Here is a 22,288-nt window from a genome sequence, read left to right as displayed (position 1 = left end):
TATTTTGATATTAATCAACCAATTACTAAAATCAGAATACAAAATCCTATAGAAGAAAGATTAGGAGAAGAGTGAAGGCATTAAGAACATACTTGGAAACCAATGTAAGGGTAGACACATATATCTAGTGAACCGTTTGATTGCATTGTAAAAGAAAATTTCAAGATGTACTCTAGCTGTTCTCCAGTTCTTTGAAGCCTGAAGAGAACCGGCATAGGAGTTAATGGCAACTGGTTATCCACTTGGAGAGCACTCATCCTTAACTTAAACCTGTCATACAAAGGAATATGGAGGTTGTTGAGACCATGTTTACCGAAAACCAGATCTTAACCCTTGAAAGCAATGTAATCTGAAGCGTAGGTAATAAATAATGGTTTTCATTTGTCACTAAATGAGTAAGACACTCTAAAGAACTAAGTTACTTGCAACAAGAAATAGCTTACCTACTGATGCCGGAGCCCAAGCCACTTGAGTGAGACAGCATAAGATTCTGCACTGACAGGTATAGTATCTCCTCAGGTGTATGATCGATAATCGATAAGCCTAGCTCTGTGACCTCAAGAATAAAATGAAATTCACTATCTGTGGGATTAAGTGGTTGTTCATTTTGAGCATCGGTTCTAGCCACTTTTGAGGAAGACGATGGAGCTCTTCTACGCACTGTAGAAGGAGGTTCATCTTCTGGCATCAAGTCACTGATCTTAACAACATTCATCTTCTCTTCTTTGAGAACAGTAATACGCAAGGCCCTAGCAGGTCCACTAGTTCCATGGGCGAAATATTGGTCGGAAATCTCATCAATATTATACTTCTCTGATTTTGATGGATCAGTTCCATCAACTAGGATTTCCAGTAATCTTTCTCTACCTAGATCTTCCCATAAAAACGAAGAAGCTGCATTAGGGAGAAGAGAACGCCAGGAATCACTGCTGCCATGCACTTGTCGAAAACGTACAGGTAGGAACATAGAACGGTTCTCTATCCTGTATCAAGTTGAAAATTTAAGCAGGAGGAGACCAAACTGAACCAAATGCATATAAATGAAACTGAACATACAAAATGTTTGAAGAAAAGTTCAGTTACTGAACTTCACTTCAAACATTTTATACAACCATCCAATTGCAGCACGATTCTCAAATTACCCCAAAGTCCAAACATGTAATAAAGGTGAAAAGGAAACTTCCATTACTAGCAAAATATTTTGATATCTCCGGTGAAATAGTCAAATGCAAAGAGTGAAGGTAGAGAACAGATAAGGAAGCGATTGGAGAGGACAGACATCTCCAGGTGTATTAGTATCTGAAAAGAGATCGTATATTTTCCATCCTCAGTAATTCTTGCATCTTGATTGATTAGTAAAGCATTTCTTACATTTGTTTTATCCAAGTTGACCATTGCTGATCGAGAAAAATCTTCTTGCTATAAAATGGTAATTGAATTGATAAAATATATACTCTGTACCTATGGAAGGTTGTCCCTAAACTGAAACTATTGAGAAGAGTGTGGAAAAAGCTAATTAAATAGAAATTTTACCAATTAGGATGTTTATGATAATGAAAGTATGTAATGATTCTACCACACAGTTTCCTCTCCTAATATTTCTAAGCTTTTCAAGATCAAAAGGCAGAAAAGGTCATCATTTCCTTAAAATCTATATAAAAAATAAAATTGAGCATGAATACATTTTATGAGATTTTTTTTACCTGTAAGGACTTGACAATGAACAAGGGCGGAAAAGGACTTCATAGCGTGAGTTTTTGGTTCCACTTCGGACTTCTACTCTTACAGACATCTGGTCACTTCCGACATTATTCTTCAAGTGGACACACATTACACCTTCACAATTAATGCTGAATGGTGTACTCCACTTGTATCCATCAATTCTTAGCTGAAAGCAGAGCAAAAAAATCTATCAATCATGAAACCTCGAATTCCACAATTCTAATATAGAGAAGCTTAAACAGATGAGTGATGAACACTGACTTTTAACAACTCAATGGCCGAAGATTTCCATTCAAATGATTTTGGAGGATCAGTTGGATGAAACCATTCCTCGGACTCAGTTTCATACTGCTGCAAAGATATGCTCTGACCAATCCTATTGATAAATACAATTTGTGGTTGAAAATGAACAACCTGCAGAAACACTATTTTATCAATTGTTTGCTGAAAAAATGCACGATGCTCCAGCTATCTTAGTATGCGCGCCTACATCTTTATGATCTTTCCAGAAAGCAAAATGAAATATGGATAATCAACTGACGATAATATTTGAATAATCAACTGACGATAATATTTGAACCACAATACAACTAAAGCTAGTATTAGTGCCAATGTAAAAGATTCTGACCTTGGTTCTGTCTGATGTCATGTTAAGTAGTGCTGAAAGCTTGTAATACGATCCACTTGAAGCAAATGCCTTGACGTCAATGTGTTCCTGCAAAATAAATCAAGGTTTATGAGCTGTGTTCTATGTTAGTACGTTACTACTTATACTTCAATTAATTGAGGAAAACAACATTATGAATGTAAGCCACAAAATTGTGAATTCACATGCTCCTTATACCTTATTTTCCAGCTCCGTGAGAGAAACCCCAGTACTGTAGTAGTCAGAATGACGAATAGCTACAGAGATACCCACTCGTCGAGATAGATTTCTGTCATGACGAGATGAGAAAGATGATGACCCACCACCTCGTCCCACGTAGTCCTGTGGAGATAACATGACTGGGGTAGGGCTTGATTCCTCGATTTCTTCAAGTACTTGAGGGTGTTTCCTGATGCTAGTATTCTTTCGATAACTTGAGCTTGAAGCACTTCTTAACGATTGCTTACTTTTATCAGCTTCCGCACTCTCCAAAGGTTCAACCTCAACCACTCGATATGACAACGGGACAGATGAATCATTGCTTATCCAATACGGAACAAAAAACCTTATTGTTTTAGGAGCAGCATTAGATCCCCCCATCTCACGATCAACACTCACACGCAATCTCCTGCACAAGACAAATTATTATGACAGTCTCAATCAGAAACAAGATCTGCACTAGTGGCATTATATATATGCACAGGGAATTTTGTTATTTATGTATGAACCTAGCAGTATTTTGACGATACCAGTTATGCTGTGCATACTAAGAAACAGTTCCTTCATACAATCTACAGTTTGTACCACAACCGTGTTTTGCTCTATCAGGAAATGTTATGGTCACCAAACAAAAATTACTGATTTTAACATTATAAGAATAACATCAAGCTTCACTGAGAGGAATTTGTCTGCAAACCTTTTACTTTGCTGGTGAACCATCCAAAAGAATGAGCCATGATCAAGAGAGGAAGAAAGATCCAGAATTAAAATAGGATCCTGTGGAAAAAAACAGACAGAGGAAACATTAAATATATCCAAATTTAAAAGCATAAACTCGCACAAAATCGAGAAACACGCTGGTTACCTTTTCCAGAACCCAACCACCTTGAACAAATAAAGTAAGATAAATAGGTTTCTGCACATCTGCTGAATAAATATGTACACTCCTGCGAGATGAGATAATACCATGTTGACGCTTAAAACTAGTTCCATCCTTCGTTCTCTCCCATATTGTAAATTCTGCTGGACAAGGAAGTCTGTTCTCCAACTTCAATGGAGAATTTATAGATACTTTCCAATCATATACAGGTGCATTTAATTCAGTGTGAAGAACAGAGGCGTCAGTGCCAATGCTAAGCCAAAAATATTGCTTACCACTAGTACCTGGATCACAATGTAAAAGAATATCTTTCTTCTCAATCTGGTTCAGCCTAAAACCACTAGTAGCCCATACATTTCCGCGCTGCATGGTATTTTGTCTTGAAAGGGAACCCTGATCAGAGAATAATTTGTCATTCTCACAGGCATAGCCAGAACCAGCAGCAATGCTATGACCCCATGTGTATGGGGGTTCAGGGTAATCTATATGAGGACGGACTTGTAAACAAAGATCAGAATCCCTAGCTGTGCTCCTCCAAGGTAAAATAGATGATGATCCAGGAGTCAGAACAGTGACAACATCGTGCACATTACCAAACTTTCCAGTATTTAACGGTTGCCTTGTACGAATCCACCGCCTTCGACGAACAAAATCAAGGGATGATTTTGTGCGTGACTTTGAAGAAGTCGGAGGCCATCTTAAGCTCTGGAAGTCAGGTGCATATGCCCAACCGTCCTTGTCCACAAATTGGGAATTATCAACTGTCCAAGAAGTGGTCCATTGCCACCCGGAAGGCAGGGGAGTCTCAAAAAAATCCTTCATATAAAGAAAAAGACAGTAAGTTAACAAAGACCTTAAATAAGTCGCTCTATTAAAAATAAGTTTGTGCTATATAAACGCGTATATAGTGGTCATAGTCACCTTTGACGAATATGAGAAGTCTCTATTACTCCATCGTGCTGGATCATGACCATGAAAACCAGGCCACTTGCTCCCCCAACCAGAAAGCGATTGATACCGTTGGTTCTCAAAGACCTCTTCTACAATAGCATTTAGATGGCTCCCTTCTGAAGTTGAAGGTGTACGATTTCGAAGCAAGGACACAGGACAAACAGATAAATCAAAGTTAACATCTGAATCGTTAACAACCGTGGCAAGACCTCTTAAGATTGCATGTTTCTTTCCATTCTTCATAACCACTTCCAAGGCAATGAAATTTTCTTTTAGTGACCTCGGGACAACAGATAGAGGCAGCAATGACCTGAAACTCTCCCACGGCCCATCTTTTCCAAAACCAATCCAAAAACCCGCATCCCTGTCAACTTCATTCACACTTTCCATTCCCCTCTGTATGTTGGCAATTGTGTTCCTTTCAAAGTAGTTCGTGGAAATTGATAGACATCCAAAATCACCTAAACCTTCATCAATGTTCAACTGTACCTAGACAAGTTAGGCAGTGACAAACAAAATATAGACTAATTGAAACAAGAGGCATAAATATTTAAATGACGTGTACACTCATGCAGACATTGGGCAAGTAAAACTATCGAGTGTTCTTTTATGGTTTGGATTTTCCTTAAAATCATATACTGATCATGGACCCACATGTGAGCATAAACTATACACCTATGTCTTTTTATTTGGAGTTAATTAAGATTGTTCATAGTAATATGCTAAAAAGTTAGACTATAGATTTGGGCTTCATTTGAGTGTTAACAGTGATGTGCTAAAAACAAGAGCCGGGTTATAAAAGATTAAGTAGATCAATTATTGGTGAGCTACTGACAACTTCAACAAGAGAACATTTTAAGAAATTATTTGTGGTATTGATCAAGTTAGAACAGTTCATGCCTAACAAAAGAAGAAGATGGAGGAACCATAATTTCGTTTATTGGGTAGATGCACTAAATTTGCAGAGAGCATCGAAAGGTAGGACTTTTAAATGAAGCATGTCAGTTCGCTCTATTCTCCCTCAATTTATTCCTGTAATCATTATTTACTTCAGGGCCTTATAATTTTTGCTTGTTCAAGGAAAAAGATTAACCAGCAGTTCCTCATAAACTCAGGTGGAAAAAAAAAATAATCTCCAAAGTATTGAACTTCTCTCACTATTTTTCTCTAATTTCATTAATTTTTTAATTATCACAGTGGAATTACATACAAAAGGAAACAGCAAATCAGATTTCCTATCTGCTTTGGTCTTTTTGGTGAATGTTTAGTATTAGTACAATACGAGTAATTATAGGATTATGTATGTGTCTGTATTTGTGGATTTATTTTGGCATCGACTGAAATTATGACATTCATAGCAGATATGCAAACATACAGATCATCAAAGAAAGGAGCTGACCCTCTTCTTTAGTGGATATGATTCGGTGCTTTTTATATCAGATAGTACACGTAGCATCCTTCCAGAGGCAATTTTTTTCAGTGTAGTTGTTCCACTTCCAGTAGAAATAGAAACTGCACCAACTACTTCACCTGTATATATATAACATTAAAACGAAACGAATTAAAACTATAAAAGTGCAATCTGAAATTATTTTCTCTTCACCAAAAACTGTACGTGGTGAATGGTGAACCTGAATCAAGCATGACATGTTTGTTTCTGGCTGCCACTTTGGGGAAACAAGAAAATTCCGGGGTACAAAATTTTGGGTGGAATTTTTTTTTTATCTCTTTTGCTTCCCTCAAGCCCCCACCACCTCTTCTTTACTTCACTCTGGCAAAGTCGCGGGCGACCATAAAAAAAATTCCTCTTTCTCCTCTCCTCCCACCATTGCCGGCTTGAAGAGAAGAAATTGGATCAGATTTTCTCACTCAAACGATCTTGTTTCCCCGGAAAGTGATCTTGTTTCGCCAAACCACCCACCTTGTTTATTAACCATACTAAATATCCAAATAATTTGTTTACGTATGACAGTAAGATATTTTTCAAAACATTTTCTGGAGATGTGCTCATCTATGACTCACCTAACTCATCATTCATATATATTTAAAAATAATATTACGGCTGAAAACTAAAAGATAAAAATTTCTAAAATCAGAGTTAGAAAAGGTTTATCTTTCTGACACAGATATTGTTTTATACATTTATATTTATGTGTTCCTATTTTTGCAACATTCTTTATGCTTGCGACCATTTCAACGGCTTGTTTTTTTCTCAAAAAGGAACACAAACATCAAAAACAAGCTTAAATCAAAATATAGTTTTATTTAGAATAGAAGAAGAGGAATATTAATGTGCTTCTATTTCTCTGTAGCATAGTTTATCCTTGCGACCGTTTCAACAGATTTTGATTTTCTTCAAAAACAATTCAAACATCAGAAACAAGCTTAATTCAAAATATGGTTTTGTTCGGAGAGAAGAAGATAAAGATGCTATGAGAATCATGACCATAATAATGATAATTAGCATAGATTGACGCACAAAAAACAGACCTGACATGCAGTAAACCAAACTGACAGCAATTACACTTGAGACTTGAGAGCACGCTTAAGATTAGTGTTACAGGAAATACCTTTGCCAGCTTTTGCAGAAAGATTTGTTACCTCCACTTCCAACTTAGCCAGACCCTGGAACAAAAGTAAATCTTTACAACTTTCCTCAAAATGAATCTTGGATTGCTAAATGCTTGTTCAGAAACAGAAATCTGTATGATACATGATCAGAATTTTACATATACAAGTATTCAAGTGAGGGACCACATAAGGTATGCGCCCTATTAGGTATCATGACATTCTCCAATTGCCTATGCAAGCACAAGTAAGAGGTATCAGACACAGAATGAAAAACAGCCAATAGAGGGTCAAGCCTCAAACGACAACTGCTATTAGATCCTTAATCACTAATAATTTTATTACCAGATCCAATATTGTCACATTTACACAAAAATATTGCCCGGAGTAGTATTTACGCTCGTCACATGATTGTGTGCAGGTACAAACAAGATTTACATACAAAATCTCGCATTATACCCATTAAAGTGATTACGAGTATCCAATAAGAGTATCGAAGTGCCCTACACGAGTGCCCAAGTATCGATGACCAGAAAAGGGAGTATCCAAGTATTTTAGCCAGTAGGTAGGCAGATGGTACATATCCACACTCTGAAGATCCAATTACTCAGAAATTGTAACTTTAAAACACTATAGTTTATGACATTAGCAAATGTTAGATGCCGTCGAAGTTTATTACCCATTTAACCTCACAAGTTACCAATAACAACATCCAACCTCTAGTTTAAACCTTCATATCAAATGCAATAAATGTAGTACTTTTTCAGAAAAAGGCAGCATCATATTGAAAGGCGCGGAGGCAAAGGAAGGCTACACAAACGGTGAAAAACTATTCCTCTCCGCTATAATGACGGCCTATTCCTCACATCAGGAATGCTGCAGCCTACTTAGGCAAGAAACATGATGGTCAAAACTCATAATCTCTTTATATTATTGCGGTTAAATGACAGATACCTTTCGCGGAACTTCGAATATAAAAAGTTCATTCCACTTGGCAGTTCCTTGTTGCAGATCATTTATCTTACAAATAAAAGGTTTAACACATTTGGTTCTTGCACTCTGAGGAAAAAGCTTTTGTTGATCTGCTGCCTGACTATCAACAACGAGACGTAAAGCACAAAAGAAACTATGACCATTGCCGTCATCCATAATTGGTAGACCCTACAGAAAACCAGCACATCGTCAAGTTTGGTTCATAAAGATATTGGTCAGTGACAACAAAATAAGCTGGTGTAGTATATACAACCCTGGCCTCAGTTATATGTACAGCAACATAATTGCGTCCTTCTCTAGATTCAGCCACAACATTTAATCTGTCTGAAAACCTTGGAGGTGGAATCCATGCAGAAGCATACTGTTCATGTTGTAGCAGCTCAATTGTTTCTGAATTTTGCTCAATTTTCTTAAGAAAAATGTCACACCCAAGCTTATTCTCTATAATTACTGTCTGAAAATCATCTTCATCCAATGCAGAAAAAGCTGAATCATCTGCATGTGGAAGCTGACCTCCAGTTCCCTGCAAACATACATGACAATCAAGTACTTGCATGAACTGCACAAACTTATCCGTCAAACAAAAATAATAAATCCTAAAGCAATGAAGCTGTTAGAACTTCAAATGCAATTGACCTCATTTGCTTTTGTTGACTTCTTCTCAAATTCTGAATGTCTTCTCCATGACACAGTAGCCTCCGCAAATGTCTTGAGGTTCGCAGCACTAATGTTAACATTTAAAGTACTTGTAGCAGCAATCCGAACTCGCTTTCCAATTCTTGATGGGATATGCTCATTAGTATCATATGTTTCAAACCTAAAGAAACAAGTGAACGAAAAATTTAATAAGATCATGAACGATTAAACAACTACCGAGTTTCGACATTGTGAGATGCACCAATTTAACACAATTAATGTCCATAAGCATCTCACTTGAATATCCCATCAAATGGCTCCAGAAGAGGCTCCCATGCTTCTAGTTGTGTGTTAAACGTAGACGCAGCAATGGAAGAACCTAGAACAGCATTCATTGCCTCGAGACGACCATGTGTCGCGAGGTTAATATTCATGATGGTTAGATCAAACAGTGGTGTCATCTGGAAAGGCATTTATTACATAGCTAATTAGCAAAATGGAGAAACATTTTCAACAGAATCCAAGCAATACGAGTTCATTTTCGTCTGACATGCATACCGTTCCACATAAGCTGTCCAGGACAGTCAAGGAACAGCATCTTAGCTCTATCTCACTAGTTACATTGTCCCGTGTCTTTGGCTTCATTGGATCACCTATAGTGAAGGCCAAACGACTTGATGGTTTTTTCAGATCAGGACGTGCAAAGAATGTGCAGGCCTACAGAAGCAAGATATAAAAAGGAATTCGATGTCAACAAGTTAGCAATGAGGCATTTATTTTGTTGGGCCATCATAAAGAAAATTAACAACGTCAAGGAAAGAAAGAGATAACAGAAGAGCTTTTGCATAAATACCAAATTACGACTTATACTTTCTGAATTCTGACTTACTGAGTAAGGCTGTGTCGCTAAATTTTACTGCCGGAATTTTTTTTTTTTGCAAATCTTAGCATTTTATTCTACATCTAATGCAAGAGTTTTCAAAAGAAAAAGCTTTATAAGTTTTAAGTTCGACATATTGAAGTTTCCTTATTTCTTAAGGAAGCACGTCTAGATTTAGTGTCAGTAAAACGACTACCTCCTTCTCCCTTCCAAAGATAAATATGCCTTCAGGCTTCAACCAAGGCTCACAAGCCAAACCAAAATGGTTCTGGGTAACTCATCTGTGACCAAAAGTTAACATGCGGTGCAATAATGTAAATAGAGAAAGTTAAGATCCCAAGGATCATTTTCGCTTGTAACTATAGACGACCTACTGACATTTTAAGATCGAACTTGCCTGATTTTCAACTTTCCAAATGCTCCAACAGTGAGAACCCTTTGAACTAGATGACCTCGAAATGGGCATCTCTCGAATATTTGCCGGGTTAACAAGATCCAACCTCGGGCAGCAAAAGGAATCTGTTTGTGGTGCTTCATCTGTTTTTGATACTATGCACCCTAGAGATGCATAACCAGGGGGGGCTCTAGGGAACCAAAAGAAAGCGTCATCAAGACCTTTCCTCACTATATGAGCAACTTTTGCAAACTGCACAGGCCTTGCAGCAATCTCAGGATTGTCGCACTTAAAAATTATCCCCAGCGCAGGAGGCTCTAACCTGAAACCCGGAAAATAGCAAGCAGACTTTGATAACAAAAAATTAAATGTAACAAACAGACGAGGTATGTAACAAACTGACGATGTCATAAAGAAAGCTACAGACAATGTAGAGAAAAAAGTCTAACCCTTCAGTAATGCAATCACCAACTACAGCATAACCAGGGCGTGGTATCGGTCGCCAAATTGAGACTGGTCGGCGGAGATCGCTTCCTTTATCCCACCAAATCCTCTCAAAATGCGGGGTGGACATATAACTACTCGCCTTTGACATTGATCTAAGGATGTCCCATCCAGAAGAACTTGAACTACTATTACCTCCTTGATTGGTTTCACGTTTGTCAGCAAGATCTGAAGCAGCGTACTGGTAGGACGAGTTACGTGTATTCGAATTCCACAAAAGAGCATGGCCCAAATCACAACTGAAGTCCTTCGGAGGACACTGTGCTTCAGGATGAGCATAAAATGATCCAACAACGTTATCTAGACGCCATATACTAAAGCCAGACAAAAATCTTGGTTTTGACTGAACACTAAAAATGCATTCTGAATACAGTGTAGTTGTCACAAGATCAGAACGTATGCAGTAAACAATGTGATTTGGTGGTGGCAGGCTTCCTATATGTGCTACACACCCTATTGCTAAGTACCCGGATGGTGGAATTGGCATCCAAAGTGAGCAATCACCATCAACATCTGATTGTTCTCCATCCCCTTCTGACTCAAGAATAGTAGCGAGTAAACCAATGAGTTTGAAACCTAGAGGTTTCCGCACACGACCATATGTATTACTCACCGCCATTACTACCTGTGAAGGAGGAATCGGCCTGCAAATGTAACAACTTAATATCCTAACTGATTATTGCAAAGAAAATAGCACAAACTTGATCCTCATATACATGGCAAGAAAGTTCTTAACCAAATTAATGAAATAGAATGTTGAAACATACCAGAACAATTTACTATAGAAGAGCACTCGAAATAAACACGAGTCAAGATGAGTAAATAAAATAATAAGGAACATCTGAAAATAATTAGTCAAGAAACAAGAAGTGCCTGATAGTAACTTAATTTACACAATCTCATCTCCCTGTGATGTAGTAGCAAGTGATGGACATAACACATTTTTTCATGCTATACAATATGCCCAGACACTAGGGCCGAGGCTAATATAAACATTCAGTTGCTTCTATTACAATACAAGTAAAGAGGGCCAATCTTCTGATATTTATTATGCATGAACAAAATATTCAGTTCAACAATATTCTCATCTACAAGAGGTGAGCATATAAATATTTTCAGTGTTTCCTATCAAATTATTCAAATAATAGCTTTCAGACCACATATCTCAATATTTCATGTTTGCTACATCCATCTGCAAACAGTATTGTCAAATGGCCTATATTCTGCAATCTGCATGTGCAAGTGTCTGGATATTTTCAATATGCTAAGAATTTTTTCTCTCAAAATTGGTTTGTTGGTTCAATAGCACGGCACTCTAAATGGGTGTTCTTATACAAAAGGAAGTTCAACAGCTACCAAATTTCGAAAAGTACCTATGGATAATTATTTACATAGAATTCAGAATGCAACAGAATAGTGAAACAGATTATTGGAGAAAAGAAAGTTGATGCTAGGGATTTATGTCTATTTTCATCTCTTGGATATTTTGATCTCCTTGATGAAAAAGAAACCCAAAGCCTCCGGTAGTCAGGTTCAGTAGGGGCCCAACCTCAACATGATGTCTCGTTAAGAAAAAGTAGTTTAAGGGTAATAAACCAATTAAACTAGATAAAGAAACAGAATTTCGAAAATGGAACAGTAAAAGGTACAAAATAAGGATCTGAACTTCTTTCTCTACATCTGCAACATCTCTATAGGTTTGTTGCAGAACTCTTCCACATCTAATCACAAACGAAAGAAAGAAATAAGTTATAGTACCTCGATGTCACGCAATCCCCTAATATAACATAGTTTGCAGGAGCCCGAGGCCTCCAAAAGGTAAGGTTGTAAGAGTTTCCACTTGCTGAAGAATCAAATATACAAGGCGCCGTAAATAAAATTGATCGTCAACTTGTTTCTCTCACTACAAATTTTGTAGTATAAACACATGGAGACTTTTGAATGATGCGCAAAACTGAAGGAACTAAATGACGTTAAACAATATTTTCCACACCATATATTAAGTTCAGAAAAAGACCTTTTCCTGCCACCCAGAGGCGATCAAAGTTGGTACAAGAAGCCAGTGGACAGGCATTTCCAAGCTCAAGCGCTGTAGCAGCCTGATTTTGAAGATTAAGAACAAGCGAGATAACACTTAAAGACAGTCGAGTGCAGATATCGGTCGATACAAAAGATATATTTGTCTTGTCTTTAACAGATGTGTATCCTCCTGAAATATCGACTGGATCAAGAATGACAAGACCCGAACCAGCCTCAACAGTGAGATCCTTTACCAGGGTTCTTATCCAAGTGTCATTTTCTTTTGATGCGTACCTGATCAATACAACCACAAACAGAAAACTTAAGGACAGACATCTATTGCTTATCACTCACCAAAGAAATATCACTTAAAATCCTCTTGGAATTGGAAGGAGCAAGATACACTAAAGCGTGAAGAGTCGGTCCCAGTATGAGAGCTTAAGATATCAAAGACCTTGCATATACATTGGACTAGAATGTTAAACAACGTAGAGACTTCAAAGTGTAAAAAGGAGAACCTTTCACACAAAAATGGGTATCTGAGAATGTCTGGTATTCTAGTGCATAAGATTGAAATCATGCCAAATTTTCATCATTGGTAGATCAAGTAACTTCTCTCGTGGGTTGCTAGCAACCACAGTTAATGTCTAGTTTTTCTTTTTTCCCGCCTCAACTCGATTTACCCCGAAAAAGCGAAGCGCCACCTTGAGGTGTATGCCTCAATGCATAAAAGGTATAAACTAGTTCTTTCAGAATAAAGAAAATGACACCTTATATAAAAAGTAATACAATCTTTTTCACTTCGTTACAAGGAAATATATATATATATATATATATATATATATATATATATATATATATACATATAACAACATATAACAACATACAGAATATATATATATATATATATATATATATATATATATATATATACATATAACAACATACAAGTGTTTTCTTTATGTTCCCTAACTAATGGTAAAGAACTCAAGATTAATCTAACAATTTATATACGAACGATCTAATGAAGTCATGATATTAAAAGAAAGCCTCATTTAACATCTTTTTGTCTTTTGTGTTGTGATTGTAATTTTCTTGAAAGTTAAGGATATTACATATAAAATTGTTTAGAAATGTACTAATTTCCTTAACTTCCAACAAAATTAGAATTACGAAATAAAAGACAAAAAGATGTTAAATGAGACATTCAACCACCAGAGTCAGATCTTTCTTATATAAGATTATTTCAGCATAAATGTCAGACTTTCACAATCGTCAATAAAAACATTTTCTCTATAATGTAAAAATAACTTACAAAAGAACGCCGGACTAACTTCCAAATTTGTTCTTTCCAAATTTCTAACAAATCTTTTTTTTTTAATCTTAAATCAACTTTCCTTTAGCTCATAATAGGATTTTGATTCAAAACAAATTTATACAACTTTTTGACCATTAACTAAGCTGCTGATCCTTATTCAATACACGAAAAGCCATGAGGGCCCCATAATGAACTTGGTTGCACCAAGATGTATTGCATAAAGAACAGCCATTCGAAGTATCAGAAAATAGAAACGCCAAAGTTGCACATTCAAAGAGTGGTTACTCACATGAAGCTTAGATTCATTTTCATGCGAAGAAGCTTTTCGCAATGTGAAGAATCATCCACAGATGATTTTGTACTATCGTAGAAGGTAAACTCAGGAGACACAGCCTACACATTTCAGGAGAACAAAATTAAGTAATCCTACCATCTTCAACAGATATCAAGATTCATCATTCACAACAAAATAAATAATGAAAATATGAAATTTTCTCACAAATGTAAAAGGAAGGACATGCTACCTGGGCTTCAAAAGTAACACTGAGTATCTGATTCAAGCCACAGTCAGGATAAGTTAAGGCAACAGAAGAAGCATCTGATGACTCATGAAAATAATAGAGACTCTCAGACTCAGTTTCATTGGTGATATTGTCAATGATTACACCATCCTCTACACAAACTGAATAGCTGCTCTCATTGCTCAAGTACGTATGTGTTCTCAGTAAGGCACCATTCTGAGTTTGAGAAATAACAGATACAAGGTTAAGATTTACATAAAGTTGGAGGAAACAATATAAATGTAAGTTGTGGATGACTTTTGTGAGTGCTGCCTCTTTTGCGAATGAAAGTGCATGATAATTACGAGTATAGTACCTTAATTTTTACATTCACAAACCGCAACCTCTTACCGCGTCCTACTACAATAATAGGATGAAATCTGGAACATGAGGTTTCTTTTGTACCAGCTTCTTCATTTAAAACAATAGTCTGTCCACAACCATCATACAAGTATTCATCAACCCCTAAAGCATCAGCAACCAACTGCCTATCAGGGGATAGGTTAACCACATCTTCGGTCTGTCTATATATGGTCGAATTTAGTATGATATTATTATCTTTGGTAATAGGGTCATTCTTTGGATCCAAAGTTTCCTCTCTTCCTGTTATAGCACCCAAAGATGGCACAAAAAATTCACCCACCGCAAGAAGGAAGTCCAAAACTACAAGGACACGAGGGTGTTGGAGGCGGAGGACATATGACTGAGAAGATGACCGCAGTCTATAGTCAATTAAAAGCATAGTCGGATTTGGAACATCCAAGCCAGCGACAGCCTCTAGGTTCTTCCTCATAGAGTCAGCTTTAGAAAAGCCAGTAGGAACTTTTCCAGAGCCTTGCTTTGATATATCAGATGAAGATCCAAGCATCAAGCGCATTTCAGGTTTTGTATCAGGACGGATATCAATAATAGAAAATATGGGTATCGTAACATATAGATCTGTTTCTGACAATGAAGTCATCCGATATGATACCCAAAGACCTTCAAGCTGTACATACATGGATTAGAAGTTAGCCAAACAAGAAGCACTGAAATTATCGAACAGCTATAATATCATAACCTAACACCAAATAAAAATAATGGTGACAAAAAGAAAATCAGAGGATCAGAAAAGAAAATCGAGTATCCAAAGGATTGAAGCAGAAGGAATGAAATACTCACAGCAATCTGAGCAAGAGGTGACTCCTCAGCAATTCCATTATATAGCTCTAACAGTGCAGAGTTGACTTCAACAGCCACTACAGTAACAGTGCGTGACAGGAAGATTTGACTGTTATAATTGACTTTGTCTACTAGCATGCGTATCGTATCATTTGGACCAGCCAAATTTCCACGAAAACTAGGAGGAAGCTTTGGCTCTTCATTTATGTTCATGTAAGCACAATTGAGAATAACATCATATTCCTTGTCAGACATCACGCCATGTAACGAACCAATCTGTCCAGAATATTTTTACATCCAACAAGTTCAACTTTGTTAGTTATCTAGATAGAAGCAAACTTCAATGAACTAGAAGCGACTAAATGACCCCGGAAAATAGATAGACAAGCAAAATATTGAAATCTAAAAAATTAACAAAGCAATACAACAGGTACACCATCAATATCAACTACCAAACCGGTATAGCAAGACAAGGAACGGCCTGACAAATACAGCTCCCTTAGGTAAAATAATAATTCTTCAATTGAAGGCTTGCTTCAGAAAAACATGTTATCCAGGAGAAGGGTTTTCTAGCCATTAGCCAAATAGAGTACAAGAGTTTCGGTGGGACCTGAAAGGCTGAAACCAATATAAGTTCTATACGGAGTATATATTTGGAGAGGAGTGGCTAATGCTCCAACTCCAAGAATGATAAGGTTTGCCGAGTTCAAACCCGGCATACAGGGAGAATAATAATTATGCTGGAAAAATCTTTGGTGCGAGGGAGGATCCCTATTTAATCTTTTTAAGGATCTGTACCTAGCGTCTCTGATTAAGTAACAATCAGGGATGAGAAAGGAGGGGGTGCAACTCTCAATGGAGAACAACTATTATTAACTTGGGAGAGGAGAGGTTTCCAACACTTATGGTCTAGCGCCAGCAGAAATATCAAACGAAGAAGATGCCCAAGGTTCAACATTAGACGAAGGAAAGGAATTATCAGTTGAGACTCACTACGACAGCCTGAGAGATCAAAGAACTGAGCCATCTCTGTGCAAGGAGTTGTGGAAAGCAAATGTACGAAGAACAACATGATTTTTCATCTGTGAGACATTTCTTAGTAAAATCCTCACTGGACAGACACCAGGGAATGAATTTCCTATGCCAAATAGGTAAAATCATCATTTATGACTTCTTAACACAAGTATTGAAGGTCAAAACCTTACCTTGATTTCAACAGAAAGAGTTGGAACCTTCCTAAAAACATCTCTTAAACTGCGGCTAACGTAGATATGAAGTCCCTGGCCTTCTCGTATCATTGGCTTCCCTATGAGACCATTGACTCCTATAGCCATGTTAATTCCAAAAATCTGTAACATAGAAAGGAAAGGGAAGTAATGTCGATTAAAAGTAAGGAAACAGAAATCACATGAATAGACTAAACTTAAGACGATTTACCACTACGTAACTCACCTCAGCATGAAGAACGTCGAGGTGGACTGCAGAAGTATCGTCCTCTGAACTTCCATGCCAAGTAATCTCATTTGTAACTTGTAGCTGGCCCAAATCAAGTTGCATGAAACTGGAAAAACAATAAACATCAGAGATGTTATTTGCACATCCTTCTAACTGAGGAGAAATGTGATAAAGTAATAATCCTTGCTTATGTATTATGCCCGTGTTACATGAGATATAGGCCTTAACATATAATAGACTGACTCCCAGAAACAAACTTGACGTTTGAAAGAGCTTAATTACGGGCATCTAGTAACAACCTATCAAAATCTCAGACACTACAAAAGAATTAAAATGAGAAACACGGGATCAATAGAAACACGGACTCATTGCTCATTGAATTCCGGGGAATGATAATTATCGGTGTATCCAGTGATAGATCTAGCTTTATTGCAGAGGCTCCATCGATCTCAGATTTCTGGATTAACCACTCAAAGCCCCCAACTTTGTCAACAAGCTTAATTGCTCCTTCTGTGCGTGGAGTTGCAAGTTCCATAAAGTACATAGTGACCTGCAGAAGCATATATCTTCAGATTTATTTTCAAAAGCATTTTAACCAAAGCAACACAAACTATCTTAATTCAGTTACACACCACTAATATAAATGAACAGGGTAGAAGTATAATGTTTATCTACAAAGAGAATTGATGTCATCTTTAACATTTTGAAAAGCGCTGATGCATTGGCGTTAAAATCAGATTTAGTTCAGACATACTTGCCTCCTGAACAAACTTATAGAGGAAAACAATGCGAACAGCAGAAAGTCGGCCGGACAAACTGTAATCATATCCTTCGTAATCTTCATCTCCGCAACTATAAGAATTAAAAGTGAACTATAAACAATAGAATGTGTTAGTACAATGAATATTCTGAAACCATGCATCAACCAAGAAGTAAAGAGATTTGATATATAAATCTAGGTAAAGGTGACTCCTCAGCGATTTCATTATATAACTGTTAACAGTCCAGAGTTGACTTCAATAGCCACTAGAATAACAGTACGCGACAGGAAGATTTGACTATTATAATTGACTGTCTACTAGCAAGCTTATCGTATCGTATGGACCAGCCAAATTTCCCCGAAAACTAGGAGAAAGCTTTGGCTCTTCATGTATGTTCATGTAAGCAAAATTCAGGAGTTTCAATAACAAGCTATTCCATCTTAAGGAGCAGATATCCTCATGGGATAAGGAGGAAGAAGACGCACCACTTCCCCTCTTGGACTTTGAGGCCAGAAGAGGTAAGAGGGTAGAACATCAGAAAATGCTTAACTTGGACGAAATCAGTCTATGACAGAAGTCTAGGGTCCAATAGATAAAGGCGGGAGATCGAAATTCAGCATATCTCCACAAAATCATCAACTGCAGATCTAGAAGAAATCGCATTAGTATCATCCTTGAAGAAGGCAGAGCTATTACAGAGGACCGTGAGATCAAGAGAGCTGCTGTGGAACACTTCAGTAACTTGTATACAGGGAAGTTCTGGAGGTCGGGTATAGATAACATGGACCTGCCGAGGATATTCTTCTGATAACTCCAGCCATCTTGAAGCACCATGCACTGGACGGGTTCTCAGATCAATTGAAGACCAAAGGATAAAGCCCCCTAACTGGATGGACTCCCGATTCTTTTCTCGAGATGTTGGGATACTATCAAGAGTAATGTTATGAACATGGTCCAGGAGTTTTTTCTTACTGCTCAACTGGATTGGTGAGTCAATCAAACCTTTATTGTTCTGATCCCAAAGAAGATTAAAGAGGAAACCCTTGCGGATTTTCGACCTATCAGTCTTCTGAGTGGTCCATATAAAATTGTTACCGAAGTGCTCCCTACAAGGCTAAAACAGGTGCTAGATAACTTATTTCACCTTTCCAAGGAGCATTTGTAGCCAGGAAGCACATTTTGGATGGAGTACAGAGTACTTACTGCTAATGAACTCATCGACTCCAGGAGAAAGGAAGACAGACAAGGATTCGTCGTGACAATAGATCTTGAAAAGGAGTGTGTTTGGGACTTCCTGTATATATAAATGGAGGTAGTGGATATATGGATGTTTATTATCAGCTTCATTCTCAATTCTAATTAATGGACCCTACAAGGCCATTTTAAAATTCAAGAGGTATAAGGCAAGGAGATCCTCCCTCCCCTCTCCTCTTCCTTATGGTGGTTGAAACCTTGAGCCACAGTACGCGTCAGGCAGAAAAGAAACAATGGATACTCGGCTTCAAGGCTAAAGTAAATGGCACCCCGGTCAACCATCTACAGTTCGCAGACGATACCCTTTTCTTCATAGATGATGACTCAAATTAGATTAGAAAGCTTAAAGACTTCCTAATTTGGTTCAAACTGGCATCAGGATTAAAAGTAAACTACTCGAGATCAAAAGTGTACTCGGTTTAGAGACCTCTGAGAGAGTCAAGGCGTAAGGCAGATATCAGCATACTTGGTTGTAGCTTGGAATATTTGCCAATTAGCTACTTGGAACTCCTTTCGGGACAGGGGTATCGGTGCAAGGTATTTTGGAACCCGGGGCTAGAGAAGATCAATCGAAAGATATCAGCTTGGAAGGCTAAAACTCTATCTCGAGGGGGTAAGTTAACCTTAATTAAGGCAGTACTATCAGCTTTACCTCTGTATTTCCTCTCTGTTCAGCATTCCAAATTCAGTCAAGAAGATAGAAAGTCAAAAAGGCGAAGAAGGTAATGTGGAATCTTATCCCACCAGCAATCATATGAGCAATTTGGAAGGACAGGAACGGCAAATTTGTCAAAGATTCAAACACCAACAACGCCTTCGAGGTGGAAGTCATTCCAGCACTCCTATACCAGTAGGCAATTTTTTTGGACAAAGGATAAGTCTTCTAGGGATTTTGTGCTTTATTGGAAGGACTTAATGATGTAACATACTTCTATTTTTTCCTCCCTTAAACTCTTGTACATCCTCATGTTATTCTAATAATAATAAAAGTATTCAATAAGGATAAATCCAGCAAATATCCTTACAAGTGAAATGTTCTGCAAAGTCTGATATAAAATCCCATCTGACAGCTAGAAAGCAAAGCTATATATCGACCAGTACAGTCTCATGTATGAAATAGCGCCTGATTTATATCCTTCTCAACAGAATTACTTCGGACTAACAAGAAAAATGTAGTAAGAAGTAAGGTACCTTAATAAGGGATTCGATGCCCTGATTGCGTATGTCACAAAGCCAACCCCAACGATGATTCATTCCTAAGGATAAATCACAGAGCTTGAAATTCCCCAGAGTGCCCTCTATTGAAAGAGAACTTGGATGAACCTAAATAACAGTATTTGTCAATATAGTAATCATCAAAATCAAGTTAATGATTGCTCAAGTGTCCACCAAAGTATTGTTAAGATGCCTAACCAAAACTATAAACTACAGTAAGAGACAGTGTATTGGAAAAGTCATTGTCGTTCGGTTTCTCTTGTTCTTTTTTTTACCAAATCTATCATTCTGTGAGACACCATGTTTGGACTTGGGACACTAAACTCCTACGAACTTTCCATGTTTAATTCCACGACAAGTCTAGCTGCAAATAAATGCTTCAAAAGAAACTTTTATTTCAACAATTGTTATATATATATATATATATATATATATATATATATATATATATATATATATCGTATACGTCTAACGCTGAGCACTCTATAAGTGATCATCTCTTCCAGTTTAAGCAGATGCAGTAGACATTTGTTAATAATCTCACGTTTTAGTAGGAATCCCTATTTCAACTACTGAAACTAGCAAGAAGCTGATAACGATCTATGTAATATGTATGTGTATTTATGTGCTTTGGTACCCCAGGGTACTCTGCCATACTGGCCATTTTTTATTTACCATGTCTGATACCGCAGTGTTTGAGTCGAACACCCGTACTTGTACAGATATCCATGTCGCACAATTAAAATAGAATGCCACACATTTTTCAAAGCATTCAATAAATAAATCTGAAGATCGAAGGACCTAATGTACAGGAATAATATAGGCATGTAGTTCAGAGAGGAAAAGAAATATAAGGGAAACTAAAACAGGAAAAATTTACAAAACAACAGAAGATACTCTTACCTTCAGATCCAACACAAAACTTTCTTGGACAAGCATTGCCAGCTGAGAACCATCTTCCTTGTTGAGGAAAATGCAAACACTGTCTACGTTCATGTTCAACTTAAATACTACTCGGCCTTTCCCGTAGCCCAGCAATCCCTTAACGAGAGAACGCCCACTGTCTTCTGTCTTTTCTCTGTTTTCAGAACATTCAACTTTTGGATTACTAAACTCATTTGTACTGCTCTCTCCTGAATCCTCTTTAACCTCATGTGTACTGCTCATTACTGGACCCGGATTGACCTCATTGCCACTGTCCAGTTCTGAACCAGCAGAACTCAAATCTAAGCCAAGGCCAATTAAAGCAACAAGAGTAGGTCGGTTACAGAAAAAGTCCAGCTTGGACATGCAGACACTCATCTGGAAATGTTAAACTAGAACCATTAGCAATATAAGTTGAAGAAAAGGATATATAGTATAGTATATGTTAGTCTTAATAGTGCTGAACAGTCTTCCTAAACTCTTAACTTATCATGTTAAAGGTGAAATAATTTTCATATATTTCAAAAAGTTCTCTTATTTTACATACCTGTGTATCAATACCATCGTAGAAAGGTGAAGCAGAACTCCTAGTGGAAAAGGTGACAGTAACAAAATCAGATGCATAATTGTCATGTGCTTCATAGAATATCTCAGTGCTAACACCTTGCCCTTTTGTCAGAACTTTTTTGGGAGTCACAGCATCTCCAAAATCATGTCCAGAACTGATATCAGCAACAGAGATAGGCGAAAATTCTGGCAAAGCATCCGTAAAGATATCATCCTCTTCACACGTCTCTCTCTCATTAGAATCTAAGGCACTAGAGGAATCTACTACAGTATCATCCTGCAACACAGAGTACGCTAAATACTGAGGGGATGTAGAATGAGGACTTTGAAGCTCATCTTTAATTTTCAGCAAGTGCAACTTCGTCTTGACAGTCAAGTCGCCTTCCCCACGGATAAGGTGCACCTGTAAGGAAACCAAAAGTTGACAACATAAGGCATATAAATCTAGCTTGAAAGAACACATGCATAAAACAAAAGTAGGACAAGTTCAGGTTGTTGGCCACAATATTTTCATTGAAGAGATTGTTTTGAAGTCAATATTTCGGCAGATGAACAGGAAAGATATTTTTTTTTTTGAATTGTCAGCGTGCCTCGAACCCTTGACCTTCAGTGTGGAAGACTAAACCTCTTACCAGTTACCACACCATCTAAGGGTTGTCGG

General features: G+C 37.4%; 1 protein-coding gene across 4 annotated transcripts in view; it reads right to left on the bottom strand.

The window, feature by feature from the left end:
* Positions 1-22,288, bottom strand: part of LOC147534152 (calcium-dependent lipid-binding family protein) — a 46,958-nt gene that overhangs the window by 4,270 nt on the left and 20,400 nt on the right. For 2 of the 4 annotated variants that reach the window (XM_086647165.1, XM_086647167.1), the window contains exons 26-56: positions 21,608-22,030; positions 21,040-21,438; positions 20,113-20,244; positions 17,665-17,778; positions 17,272-17,456; positions 16,904-17,012; positions 16,657-16,800; positions 15,452-15,727; positions 14,607-15,278; positions 14,255-14,467; positions 14,020-14,123; positions 12,411-12,706; positions 12,152-12,236; positions 10,339-11,037; positions 9,893-10,211; positions 9,174-9,332; positions 8,913-9,076; positions 8,616-8,796; positions 8,233-8,502; positions 7,941-8,147; positions 6,989-7,043; positions 5,818-5,948; positions 4,389-4,907; positions 3,453-4,283; positions 3,285-3,364; positions 2,567-2,996; positions 2,351-2,437; positions 1,984-2,136; positions 1,704-1,888; positions 444-983; positions 93-270 (exon numbers count right to left, since the gene is read on the bottom strand). In XM_086647165.1, the coding sequence (XP_086503291.1) occupies positions 93-270; positions 444-983; positions 1,704-1,888; positions 1,984-2,136; positions 2,351-2,437; positions 2,567-2,996; positions 3,285-3,364; positions 3,453-4,283; positions 4,389-4,907; positions 5,818-5,948; positions 6,989-7,043; positions 7,941-8,147; positions 8,233-8,502; positions 8,616-8,796; positions 8,913-9,076; positions 9,174-9,332; positions 9,893-10,211; positions 10,339-11,037; positions 12,152-12,236; positions 12,411-12,706; positions 14,020-14,123; positions 14,255-14,467; positions 14,607-15,278; positions 15,452-15,727; positions 16,657-16,800; positions 16,904-17,012; positions 17,272-17,456; positions 17,665-17,778; positions 20,113-20,244; positions 21,040-21,438; positions 21,608-22,030 (8,340 nt within the window). The remainder of the gene's footprint in view (positions 1-92; positions 271-443; positions 984-1,703; positions 1,889-1,983; positions 2,137-2,350; positions 2,438-2,566; positions 2,997-3,284; positions 3,365-3,452; positions 4,284-4,388; positions 4,908-5,817; positions 5,949-6,988; positions 7,044-7,940; positions 8,148-8,232; positions 8,503-8,615; positions 8,797-8,912; positions 9,077-9,173; positions 9,333-9,892; positions 10,212-10,338; positions 11,038-12,151; positions 12,237-12,410; positions 12,707-14,019; positions 14,124-14,254; positions 14,468-14,606; positions 15,279-15,451; positions 15,728-16,656; positions 16,801-16,903; positions 17,013-17,271; positions 17,457-17,664; positions 17,779-20,112; positions 20,245-21,039; positions 21,439-21,607; positions 22,031-22,288) is intronic. The other 2 variants (XM_086647166.1, XM_086647168.1) reach the window with 1 other exon arrangement.

Source organism: Eschscholzia californica, unplaced genomic scaffold (assembly GCF_041429995.1).
Source record: "Eschscholzia californica isolate CP2 unplaced genomic scaffold, dmEscCali1.0.p SCAF_6, whole genome shotgun sequence".
NCBI lineage: Eukaryota > Viridiplantae > Streptophyta > Magnoliopsida > Ranunculales > Papaveraceae > Eschscholzia > Eschscholzia californica.
This window is presented reverse-complemented; position numbering and strand designations above follow the sequence as displayed.